General features: G+C 39.7%; 1 protein-coding gene across 9 annotated transcripts in view; it reads right to left on the minus strand.

The window, feature by feature from the left end:
- Positions 1-17,586, minus strand: part of tead3b (TEA domain family member 3 b) — a 65,973-nt gene that overhangs the window by 36,208 nt on the left and 12,179 nt on the right. For 8 of the 9 annotated variants that reach the window (XM_028446474.1, XM_028446481.1, XM_028446480.1 and 5 more), the window contains exon 3: positions 4,366-4,620. In XM_028446474.1, coding sequence (XP_028302275.1) covers positions 4,366-4,372 — 7 coding nt within the window. In that variant the 5' untranslated portion in view covers positions 4,373-4,620. Of the gene's footprint in view, positions 1-2,835; positions 2,854-4,365; positions 4,621-17,586 lie in introns of those variants that run through there. The other variant, XM_028446482.1, reaches the window with a different exon arrangement.

Below are 17,586 nucleotides of genomic sequence, written 5' to 3' on the forward strand. Positions count from 1 at the left end.
CTGGGCCGGGGTGGGGGGCGCGTCCCGGGGGGCTTGGCCCGGGGGCTTGCCCTTGGGGGGTCCTGTTCCCGGGGGGTGCTCCTGGGGCCCGGGGTGCTTGGCCTGCTGGCCTGGCCGGTCGTGGCGGGGGTCTTTCGGGGCGGGTGGCGCGTGCCGCGCCCTTGCGTACCTACTGGTACGGCCCCTGCTTGGGCAGTGCCCCGTGAGGCAGGGTGTCGGGGCCCGAACAGGGGGCCACATCCCGGCGGGGCGGTCTGGCTTGGCCCTTGGGGGGGGCCCTGGCTTTAAAAAAAACTGAAGCTCGTGGCGCGGGCGGCATCAGCAGGGGGTGATCTGGGGCGCCATGGGGGGCTAGGTTGGGGTGCCTGGGGGCCGGCGGGGGGACTCCCAGCGGCCCCCTGGTGCCTTATGCGGCTTGGGGTGTGGTCGTCCTCCCTGGGCGGGCTGCTCCTGGTGCTGCATCCATTCCGGGTCCTTCTGGCCTGGGGTCGGGCCCCTGCTGGCTCTGGGCTCGCCGGCGGGTGCCCGCCGGCTGCCCGTTCGGCGCGGCTCTGGTCGTCTGCTGGGCGTGGGCTTCGGTTCCTCCGCTGGGGCCTCGGGCAGGGAGTTCTCTGGGCCCTCCCCTCGGGGGGTTGGGCGCGGGGGTGTGTGTGGGGGGGGGGGGGGTCGGTGGGGTGGGGGGTCTGGGGGTTGGGGGTGGGATCGGTGGCGTGGTGCGCTGGGTCCTTGGCTCCTTGGGGCTTTCTCGGGTGTGTATGGGGGGGGCGATGGCTGCCTCTCGGCTTGGGACCTTGGGGGCGTGCGGGGGGCTGCTTGGCCGTGGGGTGGTCGCCGGGGGCCCTTAGGCTGCCCGCTCTCGCTGCTGGCCTGACTGCTTCTTCGGGCCCGGGGGCGGCTCGTGGGTTTTGCAGTGGCGGTTCTTGGAAATACATTTGTCATGTATGCACTGGCCTTGGGCTGTGGGATAACACTCATACTGGGCTCAACCTTAGACACCTTGTTCCCAAATACCTGTTTTATGGAATTTCCACTCACCTCTTCCTCTGTTCACAGCCACCACTATTATTCCTAAACCGCACACTGGTCACCAAACTGCACAATATACACAACCACAATTTCACATCGCATCACTTGGAACCTAACAACTATTCCCCACTCATTCCATATCCTATCTTGTATCCCTCTTCCCTGTTAACTTCCCCACCCCCCTCCAACCCCTCACCTTGGTGTAAACACTGCCCTCTCTTTTTTTACATCCTCCCTTTAATAAAGTATTTCTTACCCTTCCCTAGGGAGGGCTGGTGATGGTCACAATTATGCAATGAAATAAATAAATTTATTTAATTGCAATAATAAAATATGCATTGCTGTTAAAAGATTGCACTTCTTGTAGTGTTAACCTTCGACAGCATGTGCAGACAAGGTAAAAAAAAAAAAAAAAAAAAAAAAAAAAAAAAAAAAAAAAAAAAAAATAAATAAATAAATTTAAAAAAAAGCAATACAAGGTTTCTGTAAATAGTAAACCTCTTTTTTTGGCTGACCTGCCACTATGGGGAAAATCAAAAAAAATGCCTTGATTGTGGGCGGGGCTCCTGGAGCAGTTAAGACACGCCCAGTTTATACTATAAAATCTCCAAATAACAATCTATGCTAAGCTAACTGGCTACTTAATACTCACTAAACTTCTCTATTCACAATTCTCTGAATCCTACTCGCCACAGATTGCAGAGTCCACACCACAGGTGTTAGTTTTCATCAAAGGGGCGGAGTCAATAGTGGTGGTTCGTGATGTAAGAAGTCACCAAAACGTCACAAACCACCATTCTCAGCCAATAGCAAAAAGCGATTATAATTGTAAATCTTACATTTTTACAACAAAATATGTCGAATTAAAATACTTTGGACTAAGATTAATCAACAAAACTACTTCATACACAAATACTTTATATTACTCTTTAAATTAAAAAGAAAAAAAATGTCAGTGATTCAAAACAGCAGCAAATGGCAAACTTCAACTCTTTGGTTTAGTTATAAGATCATTGATTCAAAGCAAGGGATGGGAAAATTAGCTCTAAATAATCAAATCCAACTGTGTTTAAAATTTACTACATCTGAATTTCTGGGATTCAACTTGCCAACAAATCCATCTGGAGACATTAAGGTCACAACACCTGCAGTGTAACAACTCAGAAGCCATATGGATGCTTACATTCTTCAACAAACGGCCTTGTTTTGAATCTTAATTCACGCTGTGATAATTACGGCTCATTTAAAGCAGCCTGCCAACATCAAATGCAGCACATCTCTCAGAAACCTTCAAAGGTAAAACTCTCTTGGTGATACCGGCGTGTGGATGGAAGATACCATGAGGTTCAGTGATTTGAGAGAAGACAAAGAGCAAGTTTTGTGTGAAGTGAAGGAAAGGAAAGAGTCGTAAAAACAGCAGGCAAAAAACGAGGCTGTGAGGAAGAAGAAGAAGACAGGTGTAAATCACGCTGAGGAGAGCTAAGCCGCTCTCAAGACGGCAATAACCATAGCTGAGAGCCTGGTGCGACTGGAAGAACCTGCCCCTGGGTCACAGCACAACAGGTACAGGCTTGTTGAAGCACAGCTCTGTGTGGAAAGAAAACATTCACCTCCGCGTCTAAGAAAAGTGCTTTCCTTCGGTTTCAAGGCTGTCTTTGGTTGGTTTTCTTTCAGTTTTGCTTCTGTACTCATTAAGAATCGACGTTTAGCGTGTCCTTCGCTGTTTAAAATCTTTGAAATGTCCTTACTAGAAGATCTATGCCTAGCAAAAGTTCGTTTTATTAACTTTTAAGAATGGGACTACTTTACCGTTTTAGAGCCTGTATTCCTCCATCTTGAAAAAGACGTGATTGATGATGTCACATGGCCCACTTGCCTGTACACATCTCATTGTTTTCTATTACAGTGAAGCCTTCAGCCTGCTTTTTAGATCATTCAGCAACTTTTTCAGTCAAAATGACAACTTTTGCTGCTTTTGGTGGCTCTAAAAAAACACGAAAAGTTAAAGATGTCAATATCTTTGGTTTATCGAACGAAGATAAAAACAGTCATAAATAGTAATCTATGACCACAGGGGGCGACAATTCCAACTCGCTCAGTGCAATGCTCAGTGCGCTCTTTTAGGTGGGACTCCCACCCAAAAGGACGTCTGTCTTCAGGGTTTGTGTGTCTTCAACAGTCCGCCATTACTCGCTAACTTCAGCCATCAGAGTGTCAGCCGCGCACTGTTTAAGGGAGAGTAAAGGGCACCTTAGGAGAGCTCTTCTTCTCTGCTTCATTGTCTACAACCAAACCACAGAGTTGGAACTCTCGCCCCCAGCGGTCACAGATTAGACTGTATTTCGGGTCACAACTGTTCTCATCCTCTTTTGGTAAACCAAAGAGGTTTATATTGACATGCAGTGTCAAAAATGAGTGAGGGCAACGGGCCATTTGGCCCTCAATTTAGCCAAGACTGTTGCCAAAAACCTTGTTCCACGGGCCAAAATTGCTCCCAAGTTTTTTGCCAAAGCGTATTATTCTCCGCTCCCTAAAAGGTTGTGAGACTAGACCAGACACCCACCCAACAAAGTGAAACAGTCCAAGTTCCTCTGTCAAATCCACTTAAAATTCCCGCAAACACGTTGAGGGATAGATGTACCCTGCCAGCAATGATTATGAACTAGAAACGTCACGAAAGCATGTCAAGCTAACCCACCGAAAACACAAGACTGGGCGAAGCACTAACGCTAACGATTTCATTCTTCATTTCTAACTCTAATGACTTGCATTTCACTGATGTTAAGGTTTTGTTTCGCGTAATATTTACAGGCTGTTAAGAGCTAAATAAACCCAAAGTGTCCCTACATCTGTCTTCTTCTCTCTGTAATAGTTACCGTACTACTTGCAAACTTCTGAAAAAGAAAGGGTGCGCTTTCCATCTATTCGCGTTGGCAGAAGCTACTGTGCATTTTAATCTCCCCATAATATTTTTGCTAATTTCATACTGTCGACGTCGAAAACTTTTCTTGATTATTCAGAGCAACCACAAGTAGCACAAGTTGGCATTTTGACCAAAAAAGCTGCTGAATGATCTAAAAAGCAGGCTGAATGCTTCACTCCAATAAAAAACAATGGGATGTGTACAGGCAAATGGGGCCATGTGACATCATCAATCACGTGATTTCAAGATGGTGGAATACAGGTTTTAAAACAATAAAGTAGTCCCATTTTTAAAAGATAATCAAACAAATATGGTTCATAATCATATGTTTTGTTAGGTATATATCTTCTAATAAGGCCATGTTTGTAAAAACAGTGGAGGATCCCTTTAATGTTATGGTCACTGAGTGAACTCACCATACATCTTTCCTTCATCTGACAGGATGATTTTCCTCCTGCCACAGGGAGGGTAGATGGCAAGGGCCTCCTGGAAACTCTGCTCAATATCCGGGCTCCACACGCCCTCCGCGTCGCCGTCAAGGGTCTTTTCCTCATTGTCCCCGTCCAGCCCATCTTCTGGGCTACCGTTCGCACTCCACTCGTTGGACGCAATGGTGGCGGCTCCCCCTGGGCCCGACCCCGAGCCCTAACGTCAAGAGATCTGTAGGAGATCTGGGAAACACAGAGACACATTTGATCAGTTTTGTTGAAACAACACTTTTTGCAAATCGGAAAATGCGAGTAAAATTGCAAATTCTCTAAATCCGAACAAATAACTGTAAATAATAAATAATCTGTGATATGATCAGCAAGATAAAAATGAGAACATGCAAACTCTGCTAAAGTAAACTTCAGTTTTCCTGCAGAGGATCAGAAAAAAAAACTTCCGTTGCTACATACCAGGGTTGGGACTTTGTAATTGTAATTTGCATGGAAATTCTACAAAAAACTGTTTATTTACAAGTTAATTAAACACAAAACTGGTAAACCATGTTACAGTTCTATGGCTTACACACACATGTAGTTAACAATCATTCAAATATCTTTCATATGAACTTTTCCCACTACCTGTCCAGGATAATTTTACAATTTCAAAAAAAAAAATTAAATCAAGGGGTATACTGACAAAATGCACACACAAAAACATTAATACCAATATTTTTCTGGAAAAGGAAGTTTAACAAGGTAACCAAGCAATGCAAAACAAATTGGATGATAGACAATATTTTTTAGTGTATTTTACAGCTCATTTATTATCATTAGAGATGCAAACAGAGAGCGAACACAAGAGGAGATTCAGTTTAATGAGGTTTTTTAACTCAGGTTTGGTAATCGTGATTAATTGAATTTTAACTTTATTACATTAAATTGTAATTGTAATTGACTTTCAGGGGAAAAATAAAAATTGTAATTTCAAATGTAATTGAAAAAAATGCTGGTCAACGTAATCATAATTGAGTTTAGAGCTGGGCAATATATCGAGTTTTCTATTTTGGCAATATAGGAAATTACAATATCGATATATAAACTTTTACTTTAAAGCTTATTTTGTGTTGAAATACTCATTTTAGGAGTCGCTGCTTTTGCTACTTCTCAGAGCAGAATGAAAAGCACAGTTAGATGGATTTCTGAGTGGGTCCTGAACCACACCTTCCCCTAAACATCCACACTACAGAACTCACTCACACGTGCTGTCCCTTATTGGGAAAAAAAGCCAAATGTGTCGTATATTGTGCAGCTGTTTGTTAATAAATTGTCCCAGTCCCATTGTGGATTTTTCTCTCTCTCTCTTTTTGTGTATTTTGTTTATTTCTCAGGTAATTTGGACTGCAATGATACTGTTCATAAATTATTTCATGAAATTGTCTTAAATGCATCTTTGCAGAACAGCTCAATGTTGACAGGTAGTCATAATGACTCGGGATAAGTTAGAATAGCTCAATGTTGGCAGGTAGTCATAATGACTCAGGATAAGTTAGAATAACTCAATGTTGACAGGTAGTCGTAATAACTCTGGATAAGTTAGAATAGCTCAATGCTGACAGGTAGTCATAATGACATGGGATAAGTTAGAATAGCTCAATGTTGGCAGGTAGTCATAATGACTCAGGATAAGTTAGAATAACTCAATGTTGACAGGTAGTCATAAATACTCTGGATAAGTTAGAATAGCTCAATGTTGACAGGTAGTCATGGCAACTCAGGATGTGTAATTCAGAATTAAATTTGCATGAAGAATTGAGTTTACAATGTCAGTTTAAAGAGGATTTAACTTTTGTTCTGAATTAAAGAGGAATTAAAGCTCCCATGTAAACCACAAACCATGAAAAAGCTACTTAACCTCCCATTTTGAAATTGATCATTAATTGCAATAATGGTAATTGTCATTTGAAAAATCTGTTGCTGTCATAATCATAATTAAATTGTAATTGAGTTCAGATAATTGACTTTGTATTTGTAATTGCCATGGTAATTCTAAAAAAAATGTCAATTATACTGTAATTGAACTCAAAAATGGGGAACCACGTTTCTACACATATGTAGTTCGTAATTATTAAAATATGTTCCATATCAAGCTTTCCCACGTTTTACTATTTAAAAAAATAATAAAAGGAGGGGTCCCGGTATACAAACAAAAAATGGCTCAGACCTCCACACCAAAAATATGAATACCAATATTTTCATTGATTAGGAAGAATAAGTTTATTTTAGGTCCTGTTTCATAAGAAATGCTAACAAAAAGCTAACACAAGAGGAATGTTAACTTGTATCAGGTTATTTATTTCAGGCCCAGAAATTGTGATTAATTGTAATTAAACTTTAGTCATTGAGAACGTAATTGTACTTGACTTTCCGAGGATAAAAAAATAATTGTAATTTAAAAAATGCTGGTCAGTGTAATCATAATTTAATTGTAATTGAACATGGGTAATTGAAGACGTAATTGTAACTGAAAAATGTAATTGACCCCAACCCTGATTGTGTTACATGATGCCAATGCAGGATCGCTTATAGAAGTTGGATCGACTTTTTCAGTCACGCTAACAGCAAAGCTAATCGTTTTTTTTTTGCGAAGCTGAAAAACGATCGCAACATAAAGGCTGACTCACTGGTTTGCTGCAACGTATAATTACGAGTCATCATTTGTCTTGGCGATGTATCTTTTTTTTTTTCAGACGTTCATGTATGGAGGCAATCAGTGGTTTCAGTGGGCTGGGTGTGTAAGTGGAGGCTGGAAACCCCTGTGGCGGACTGATCCGCGGCTTAACAGCAGGAAAACAATCCACAGCTTATTTCCAAAACTCTTTGTTTTCAACGAATCTTCTGAAGAAACTCATCACAAATAGCCCACAAAAGACAAGTCGACTTTAATTCCCTTAATTTTAAGTCTACGGCACAGATGTGTTGCATGTTTCTTTCTTTGAAAATTAAACATTTGTGTGGCTTCAGGCTTAAAAAATAATTAGCAGAGATGCAGTTAGCATACACAATGTCATTTTATTTATTGCCTCCTACTCTCTTTAATATGTTCCTTATTATAACCATTAAGTTTGCATGAATAAACAAAGCAAACTGTAATTATTGCTATAATTTCCTCAATTTTACGTCTCCAGAATGGCCAAATGAATTCAAGATAATCCATAAAACGAAGCTTAGAGACCTCACTAATCAGTGCTCGCCTCAAAGAATTCTTGTGGTGTGGGAACTTTGTCCCCATGTGGTTGGCTTATGGCTGACTGCAGGCAAAGATCTTAAGTATTTTTCAAGCTGCCTCCTTCTCAACACTGTGCTCTTTCTGAAAAATAGTCCATGAGGTAATTATGATCCTCCACACAGTTTGTGTTTCTGATTAACTGTTTTTTCCTGGTTAAAAATGTAGTTGGATTAAAACGTTAACACAAAATAAATTAAAAAGTGGAGGAGTAAGGAAGCTATTCTGCTAGATATATAATTTTTTTTTCTTAAGATAATTGATAAAGAATTTGTACAGTTGAAGTCTAAAGATAAAGACAATGTACCCAGAGAAAACCCACTTAAGCCTAGGGAGAACATGCAAACTGCAACCACAAAGACTGCTTTAACAAAGTATCTCCACATTACATTTTAAAAGACAAAACAAAGTATATTTTCAGTGTATAGACATGAAAAAATACTTTATACTTCAACAAATCATTCCAAACAGTAAAACACGGATCTGAAGCATTTGTGATACGTCCCCTTTCATCATTTAACAGGAATTATAAAAGATCAAAGGCGAGCAGAGCGTGGCAACACGATGCCTGCAGTCATAACTGTTGACACGCAACGCAACACTGAATCTTTGGATGTCACTGAGGCCTAATGGGAGTTTGACAAATATCTAGCAGTAGAGCTGCTATCTTTAGCCCACGAAGGCCCCAGTTATTGTGGACCCTTTGCAGCAGGGTCACACTTTTAAAACTCAACACCGAGACGAAGCACTCGGCGGCTAAAATGATCCACGTTGGTCTTTGCAAATCACACGACTGGACCGCTCTCAGTGAAAGAAACAAAAAATGACTTCAGAAACAAGGTTAGCTTAATATTTAAGCAAAGGAAGTGACTTAGCACAACTTACACTGAGCTTGTTCTCACTAATGCAACCAATGTAGTTTCCTCTTGTGTTACAACCAGTGTTGTTACTGAAAATCACTAAAAAAGTAATGTGTTACTGTGAAAAGTAACTAAAACAAAACTTTCCAATACTCCAACTAATGCCTTTATAGACAGTACTTATATATATATAAGTACAGTATATATTTGTATATATACAGTATATACCCTATTCTCTCCTTTCCGTTTCCGGTGTCTTGACGCTGAAGCTGGCAATTTCTGATCTGTGGTTCGCGGCTCAACTAGTCTGGGACACTCTGATGTTTTATATTTCTATTTTGTTCTGTTCCACTAACCCCAACCAGTTGAAGCAGATGGCTGCCACCTCTGAGCCCAGTTCTGCAGGAGATTTCTTCCCATTAAAAGGGAGTTTTTATACCCACTGTAGCTTTATTTGTTGGGTTTTTTACTTAAAAATGTTATATTTTGATAGCGCTTTGAGATGAGTACTGTTGTAATTTGCGCTATATAAATAAAGTTGAATTGAATTGAATTTAGAACCCTTAATGGGTTGATAAGGGCGCATTCACACCGACAGACCCTAGAGCGGTTAAAACGCTCTAGGATTCATTTGTTCAGATAGTCCTTCTTGTCTCGACACTCTGACACGATCTGACTGCTCAGACTGTACATCCATAAACGACGCGTCGGGGTCTAGTTTCCGGAAATGCAACGTACAAATTAACATTAAACAGACAAAGAACAAGAACCCGGAAGTGGAGAAACACACGCAAATCTCAGCAAAAAGAGCTTTAAAAAGAAAAGACGGTGATGTGATGGACCAGTAACCGGCTGGACAGACGTGGGCAGTACAGTCTCTCAATTTTACAGTGGTCCTATGGTGTTTATGCATGCGCAGTGTGAGAGTTTAAGGTAAAAGCCGGTCTGTGGCACTGCTTCAACAGTGATATACCCTCACGAGGAGCGACTGGATTTCAAACATGTTTGATTTCTTCACGACCATACGATTGCTGGTCGGGAGCTGGTCGTGAGGTGTTGATCGCTTCTCGTGACCCCATGTATACGACACGATGCACGACACATGATCTAGCAGAAACACAATCCCAAAAAATAGACGCACGGGTTGAAAATTAGCTCAAAATGGGCCAAAAAATTGCACAGTCTATGCCTGCCTTTAGAGAAATCTCTACTCAAGCAGTTCTCATGCAACTGCAACAGAGGCATTTTGGTGCAGATCAGAACTTGCGTTCTGAACACAAACTTAGCCAAATCAAGGTGTTAAAATTACCAGCTGTCCTCTGCCCATTCGGACCAAGTCCGGGACTAAACCGGTTTGAATACACCCCAATACACATCGTTGGTCAAGCTCACAATTTTGGTATCACCAGTGATCCTTTATTATTCTAATGAGTCATACAACGGGTTAATCAAGCCTAATAAACATCACAGTATCAATCACAGACTCACAGTCCCTTTATAACAGAAGACGACTCTTGAATAAAATGTCTTCAAGATAAACTTTCAGTCCAGTTGTTCATGATACCAGACCTGGAAAACTGAGAACTTTCATTAATATTATTACATTCTAGAACCCATCACATTAAAGACAGTATGTATGCAACTATTAGGCAAATATGTCAAACGCTGGACCAGAAAAAAGAACAAATGTGCGGACAAATCTTACATTGAAAATAAATAAAGGCTTTTCTTTGTTAAAGCCTGTCAACATTTAAAGGTTGTTGTTTTTTCTCTATATTGTGTAAAATTCCCTAAAGTATTTTTCCTTAAACATCATTGGGATTTTCAGTTGGAATACAGTTAACAGTGAATTTGACCAAAACATATTATTTAATTTAATTTAATTTAAATAATTCCAAGTTGCTTCAGATTTTGAGGCCAAGTGATTATGTGTATTACGCATGCAGGTTTTTTTTTTTTATTATTAAACTTTTTGAGTATGCATTTTGTTATTTTTTGTTAACAATGCGAAACTTTTTCAAGCCCACTGCAATATTAGTTTGATTTGAATATAACCAGGGCTTTAAATGAACTTTTCACATCACCAGCCACAGCCAGCATGACTAGTAGATTCTTTAAGTTACCAAACAACCAGATTTTCCACCAGCCAATTTTTTTTCCAGCGAAAATAAACTACATTACAAGTGCCACAGAATACATTTAAGTGTTCATGTTTCTTTAAATATTTTTTTTTTTATAGTTGATTGCAGAAATACATTGAAATGGTAAAAATATAAACATTTAATTTAAAAACTATGTTGTAACAATGCCAGGGTGTGCTCACACTGGCAACCAGGGCCGTTCCTAACCAGCTCTGTGCATGTGTGAAACCATGGGGGGCCATTGTCTGGCCTGCGTAGGTGTGAACTGCACCGCGGGAGGGGGTAACGACCCGATGGTCCTGCTAGAAGAGGTGGTCCAAACACCGTGCCAGACTGGCACGGTTGGCCGCGCATGCGCACGCACAGCTCGACTCGACCCGCGCGCAAAATGTGATGACGCTTTACGGCACATAAACATCCGCATTCCGCAATGATAGCGGTGTCAGAAGTGCTTGTTAGCCGATGAAAAGTTCAGAGTTGGCGTTACCTGATATATATGAACAACACCACAGAGAACTCATGGAGGAAGAGGACAACATGAGCGTCAGGACTTCTCTTTGTTCAGCCGACAGCGGGACAGTAACGGAGTGTAGCTGCTCAACACCAGGTCCGGGTATTTCCGAGGGTATAAATATACATATAAACACATATTACTGGTATATTAACCCATATAAACCAGAAAATATGGACATGGGACATTTTACTGCTGCAAATGTGTAACATATTACTGGTGACGTAACGCCATACGTGTGTAAATTAACGTGATGATGTGTTTCTCTGTGGGAACCGAGTTGAGCTGGTGATCACGTCCGTTCTACCGTGCCAGAAAAGGGACAGGGAGGGGGGGATTCCTGCTGTGAGCTTGGAACGGCCCCAGTTGCCAGTGTGAGTACACCCTAAAAAGGTGCAATATGGAACTTTGGGTGTGTCGGAGAAGTGAACCATTCATAAAGTTGCAGTTCAGGTTTTTCAACACCCGACCCAATAAACTAATTTCACAACTTCATTTCAGCTCCTATTGTTTGTTTTGCGCCATTCCGTTTGTCTTCTCTGACACCAAACCACAACAATCACGCAAACGTAAGCACGTAGCCGATTGTTGTATGGCACATCACAGTCTTCATGGGAAATATATGATTAGTAGAACCAGCAGTGTTGCCAGATATACATTACGTTTTAAAGTCTTCTAAACACACACAAAAACCCTGAAATTTCTTGGCAGAAACAAGCCAATCTGGCAACAATGACTTGTTGCATCGTTTCTGCAGCCTGCCGATTCAAACAGACGCAGTGGTATTTGTTTCCTTCTCCAATGTTACCCGCCAAAATTAATTGTGACCCGCAATTGGTGAGTTGGCGGGAATTAATTTTAAGCCCTGAATATAACCTGTCTAATTGTTTATATGAAAGAAGAGGTCAATAAAATCAATTCTGTTCACATAACATATATCAAATCTGTTTTTGTGTATTTGGAAACCTTAATGTCATACCATATCAGGTTAACATAATCTTTAAAATCTTAAAAAAAAAAAAAAGACGTATAAACTCTTACGCTTTATATTTTAGTCAACAATAACGGTAACAGATTTAGATGACTAAATTACATTAGGAAAAAAACTAGACTACAACTAAAATAGTACTGATGACTACATTTTTAGTAACTTTAAGTTGAATTGTCATCAAAACTATGACTAAACTAAATAAAAAAAACGTGATGTGAAAATGACCACTGAGGTCATGTGAGGTAACTGCTTCAGGATGTTTTTGCCGCAGTAGGAGACGCATTGTTTAAAGAAAGAAATCACTGTAAATGTCCTCCTCACCGTGAGCAGCAAAGAGTACGAAACAACACATGATATAACAACAGGTCCGACAGCCTGGTCGTAGCTCTGAGCACCAACAGCAGTGTGTGTTGGAGTGAGCTGCAGCCAACGAGACATTCAAAAGGGCCTGAATTCCAGACATGTCCTTATTAAGAAAGGGCTGTGAGTGCTCGCCGTTTCTCCTCCTGCCTCTCTTGTGTCAACCCGACACCCACCCCCTCAACTACCAGTCAACCACCCCCCCTCCTCACCCACCCCCCCTTACCAGAGAGCTCAGATTGTCTCTACCCAAATATGGAGAGGAGACCAGGGGATGCGTGTATGGGAGGAGTGGGTGTTGGGTTGGTTGGTTGAAGAGTAGAAGAGTGAAAAAAAAAGGGGGGGGGGGTAGGAGTCAGTGTGTGTTGAGGGGTCGGTGGGGTGTTGTCCAATTTAGGCGTCCACTTTGGAGTCAGGGAGGGGGGGGGGAACAGTGGGATTGTTCAAGCTGGAATGCAACATCAGCAGTGAACACACAGCCTAGCTTCATGACGCTCAGACATGAGGGAGGGCATTATTTATTAGAAGGACCATTTCTCCGAGTCCATACATCCTCAGGAGGAGTCACAGGATTTAGGAGAGGACAACAACAGCTTTGTCATAAAACATTTAGAAACCCAAGCACAAATGGGCCCCAGTTGTTTTTCTTAATTTATATTTCCAGCTGTCACCAACACGTTGTAGAGTCCACAACATGACTCACTATGACCAGAGGTGTAAAGAGTACTGCTATATCTGACTCAAGTAGAAGTACTATTTCTTCATTGAAAATGTACTCAAGTACAAGTACAAGCAAGTCATACATCAAATACTTAAGTGCAAGTAAAAAGTAGCTCCCTTACATTCAGTAAATATCTCATTTATAAACTTAAAAAGGAAGAGACCAAATCTACCACAATCGGAACTTAATTTATTTTACACAAAGACATCTGTATAAAAAGGTTTAAATAACAAAGGTTAATTTTTTTTTTTTTTTGATGAAATAACAATAATGAATTCAATTCAAAATAAAATAAAATTGATACATTTGATTGTTGTCTGCCGGGTCATTTCATTTTTTGTAGTTTCTCAATGTCCGTTGATCGTTTCAAAACAAAAATGTATAATTTACTCAGTAACGGTTGGGTGTAGAAATGTAATGAATTATTTTACTTATTTTAAAACGTACTTAAGTACAAATAAAAGGACTGATTTAGAAATATACTCAAAAAAAGTACAAGTACCCATAAAAACAACTCAATTACAGTGAAACGTGAGTACTTGCAATCCATTACGTTCACCTCTAACAATTACTGCATGTAAACACAAAGTTGCTCATGAACAAGTCAGGAAATGTAATTTACTTTAAAAAAAAAACATTTTCAATTATAAGTTTGCTACATAAATACAAACAAATATTTCAAATTCCAGTGTTTCAAAAGCAGATATTTTTAACATGTATCTGTTTTATGTGATTATAAATTGAGTATCAGATGAAATAAACTAAAAAAAAAAAAAAACATCTAAAGTCTAGAACAGGGGTCTCAAACTCCTTTTAGTTCAGGGGCCAAATACGGACCAGTTTGATCTCAGGTGGGCCGCAGATTTTAGGCGGGGAAAATGTGTCATTTTAGAGGAATTTTGTGGTTTGTGAAAATTAGCAAGATTTGTGACAAAAATGAGTTAATTCCACAATTTGTAATTAAAAACAACTGCATTCCTGTGATATTAACAAAGAAAAATGCTTTAAATAAACTGGTGATTTTCAGATATCTATAACTGGTTTATTTGGTAATTTATACAATAATCCATGTTTTTCTCTGTCATTTTGTCTTTCTTCTGTGGGCCAAATTGGATGCTCTAAACGGCTAAATTTGGCCCCCGGGTCTTGAGTTTGACACCTACAGTCTAGGAGAACAACCCAGACAAGTCATTACCAGCACATAGAGAATCACGCAGTTAAACGTATATTTACACAAAGAACATGTTTCCCTCAGACATAAAATCACAGACAAACCAGTCCTCCCAACCACTGGAAGTCAAACTATGTCCAACATGCTATGGAATTCCAATGTGCGGCAGGAATGTAAATAACGCTGCAAAGCTACGCGCCTTGCACATTCATTGAAACAGCACCATTCACACACAGAATCCCTCGTCCCGTATTCTCAGCGCTCACATTGCACTCAGTTTTTATCTCTGATCCACAGTTTGTTGAAAATGCTCTGGGTTGAACGTCTTCTGCTCAGGTGTGATTTTATTTCGTGATAAAAAAAATAAATGAATTCTAGTGTATCTATCAGTCTCTCTCTGGGTGCTCGGGATTGGTTTAAATACTCTACAAACACCAATAGGCAGGGAAGAATAAACCGCAGTGACTTTCTCTGATAATTACAAATTGTAAGACCTTTAAAACATCATAATAATTACTGTTGAATACAAAAAAAAGCAAAGTCCAACCTGCTGTTCCACTATTCATTTTCCACCTGTATAAACAGTAGATTAGCACACACATCCTCATCACCCTGTGTCTGTGCTTTAATACTCTGTATTATTTTCTATCCAATTTTGTAATAGTAGTTCTGCCAAAGAGGTTATATTTGTTTGTTTGTTAGCACGATTAAAGCTGATAACCAGAGTTTATGAAAAATCTATGTTTATGTATGATTCTTTTGAAATGCAAAAAAATACCTAACTAGTCTTTTACTATGGTCTACTGCCAGTGGTTATTCATATTCAATGTATATAAGTCCCGCCTTTGTCCTATAGATCCCTATACAAATGGCAACGTGTGCCGTGATCACCCAGCCAATAGGCTTTGACTTCCTGTTTTTGAGACTGTCAATCAAAGTGAATGCAGAACTGTGCACGGAAACAAGGCCGCGCGTCACAACAGCAAACAGGTAAATATGACTTTGGCTCTTACCTGACCCATACACCTATATCAATACGACCTGATGTGACCATGTTATTTATGCGATCTGCGTGCAAAAAAATAGAGGCGTGGCTTCTGGTAGATTGGCAGAGGCAGTGGGAGGAAGTGGAGTGGTTTAGGGCGGGACATCGAGACGTTTCTCAGAAACTCAGCTTTGAGTTGAAAGTATTTAGCAGATTTTAACCAAAGATACACTTTAGGCCATGAAAGGTTTCATTAAGTTACTGAGGTGATGTGGATGTTACTGATTCTGGCTCAGTTTGAAAAATCCAAAAATCACTTTATCTCATCATTGGCAAAAATTAAAAAATTCATATCTTGGTTCATCTTTGACCAATCTTTATGAAATCTAACTCACTTATGTCAGGTTGGTTCCTCAATTACCCCAACGAGTTTCCTCTGGATCGGATCCGGATTGTGCATTTAATAGCGACCTTTCAAAAAAATGGGGGTGTCCATATATTTGGACCTACTGTATGGTTATTAATAGGAATAGACATGTTTTCTAAGCCTTTAAAGTGTGAATGATTCTGGTCCCATGATCAGGATCATGGCACCAGATAACTGCATACAGTAGCAAAGACGATATTTGGCAGAGGTCTGCGGCTCTCTGACTGCTCTTATATTTGTATATATTTTTTTCTTTTATCATTCATTCCTATATTCCTAGTATGCTGCTGGCCCTGAGGCATATCTTTAAGTTTACATGTCACATGGAAAATAATAATAAAGACCTAATTAAACCTAGGAACTGGACAGGCCAGATGAGCTTCTCCGAGTACATCAGAATCCAGAACAAACGTTGTCCCATGTGAGCCGTGTGAGCCCAATAAGCAGTGTTTGTATCAATAGGCCCCAGACTCAGTGTCACTGTTATTATTAGGGACAAGGGATGTAAATCAGCCTTAGCTAGAAGCCCCATGTAAATATATTTTCCTCCTTATCTGAGGTAATAATGGCTGTATTGTCCCAGATAAATAAATTATAAAATGTATTAAAGTTATTGACAAGGAGGTAACTTTTTTAGATTTAAGTTTTGTTTTGTTTTCTAGCTTATTTAATTGGCACCATTTAATCTCATTCTAAAGATGTGCATAAAAAGATAAATTCCATCAATGACAAAAATCCAAAAGCAAAAAATAATAAAACTCTATAACATTAATAACCAAAAAAATTAAAATAAAAAAAACCCTTAATTTGAAAGCTCACTTTACTTATATATCTACCATCTAAAGATAATACATTCAGTGTTTTCATATTTATATGCTTCTTAAATATATGTTCTGTCCACATGTTCTAGTGCAGTGGGTCCCGTACCCCTTCAGACATTTAACCTGAAGCCATGTACCCCTTTTCCTGCACACTTAAATAACAGCATGGAATGCAGTTTTTTTTTCAACCTTAGGGTCATGACCCCATGTGAGGTTGTCTGGAATTCAAATGGGGTCCCCTGAAATGTCTAATCATTTATAATAATAGAAAAATACTGATTAAAAAAAAATCATTTTAAAAATGTTTTAATCATTCTTTTTCAAATTATTAAACAAGTGTATTTTATACTTTCACTTTAGTATAAATGGTATAAACAGTATAAAAATATTGGAGCTGGCGCATCTTGTCACTTTGTGCACTAATCCTGGCAACAACAAACATTATCAAAAGCTAATTCTAAAACAATATAAAAAAGTCACATTTTGTAATATTAAAATGGAGTCATGACAGTGAAATTTGTCTCTGAATTTGACCTTTTGTCTTAAGGAATAATACAGTATATAATCATTTAAAAAAAAAGTATCATCTGTAGGTAAATACAGTAGGTAAAGTAATGTAGCTCTCGTCATATTTGCACTTTTTTGATGGCAATGCATGGAGGCTCCTGACTGCTGCTCTCTATATATTCTTGTTTCCAGTTACATTTGTTTTATTTATGTACACCCTATGACAATTTGCGTACCCCTGGGGAACTTCGGGAACCTAGGTTCTAGTGCTAAAATTCTCCCTAACAAGAAACAGCAAAAAAAAAAAAAAAAACCTTCATTAAACTTAAGTTTCAAATAATACAAATAATACATTCACCGTAGATAGGGTTAAAGGGCAATACTGTCAATAGTGTCAGTCATGGTGAGACCCAGACACTCGCACACGCGCA

This window comes from Gouania willdenowi, chromosome 5 (genome assembly GCF_900634775.1).
Source record: "Gouania willdenowi chromosome 5, fGouWil2.1, whole genome shotgun sequence".
Lineage (NCBI taxonomy): Eukaryota > Metazoa > Chordata > Actinopteri > Blenniiformes > Gobiesocidae > Gouania > Gouania willdenowi.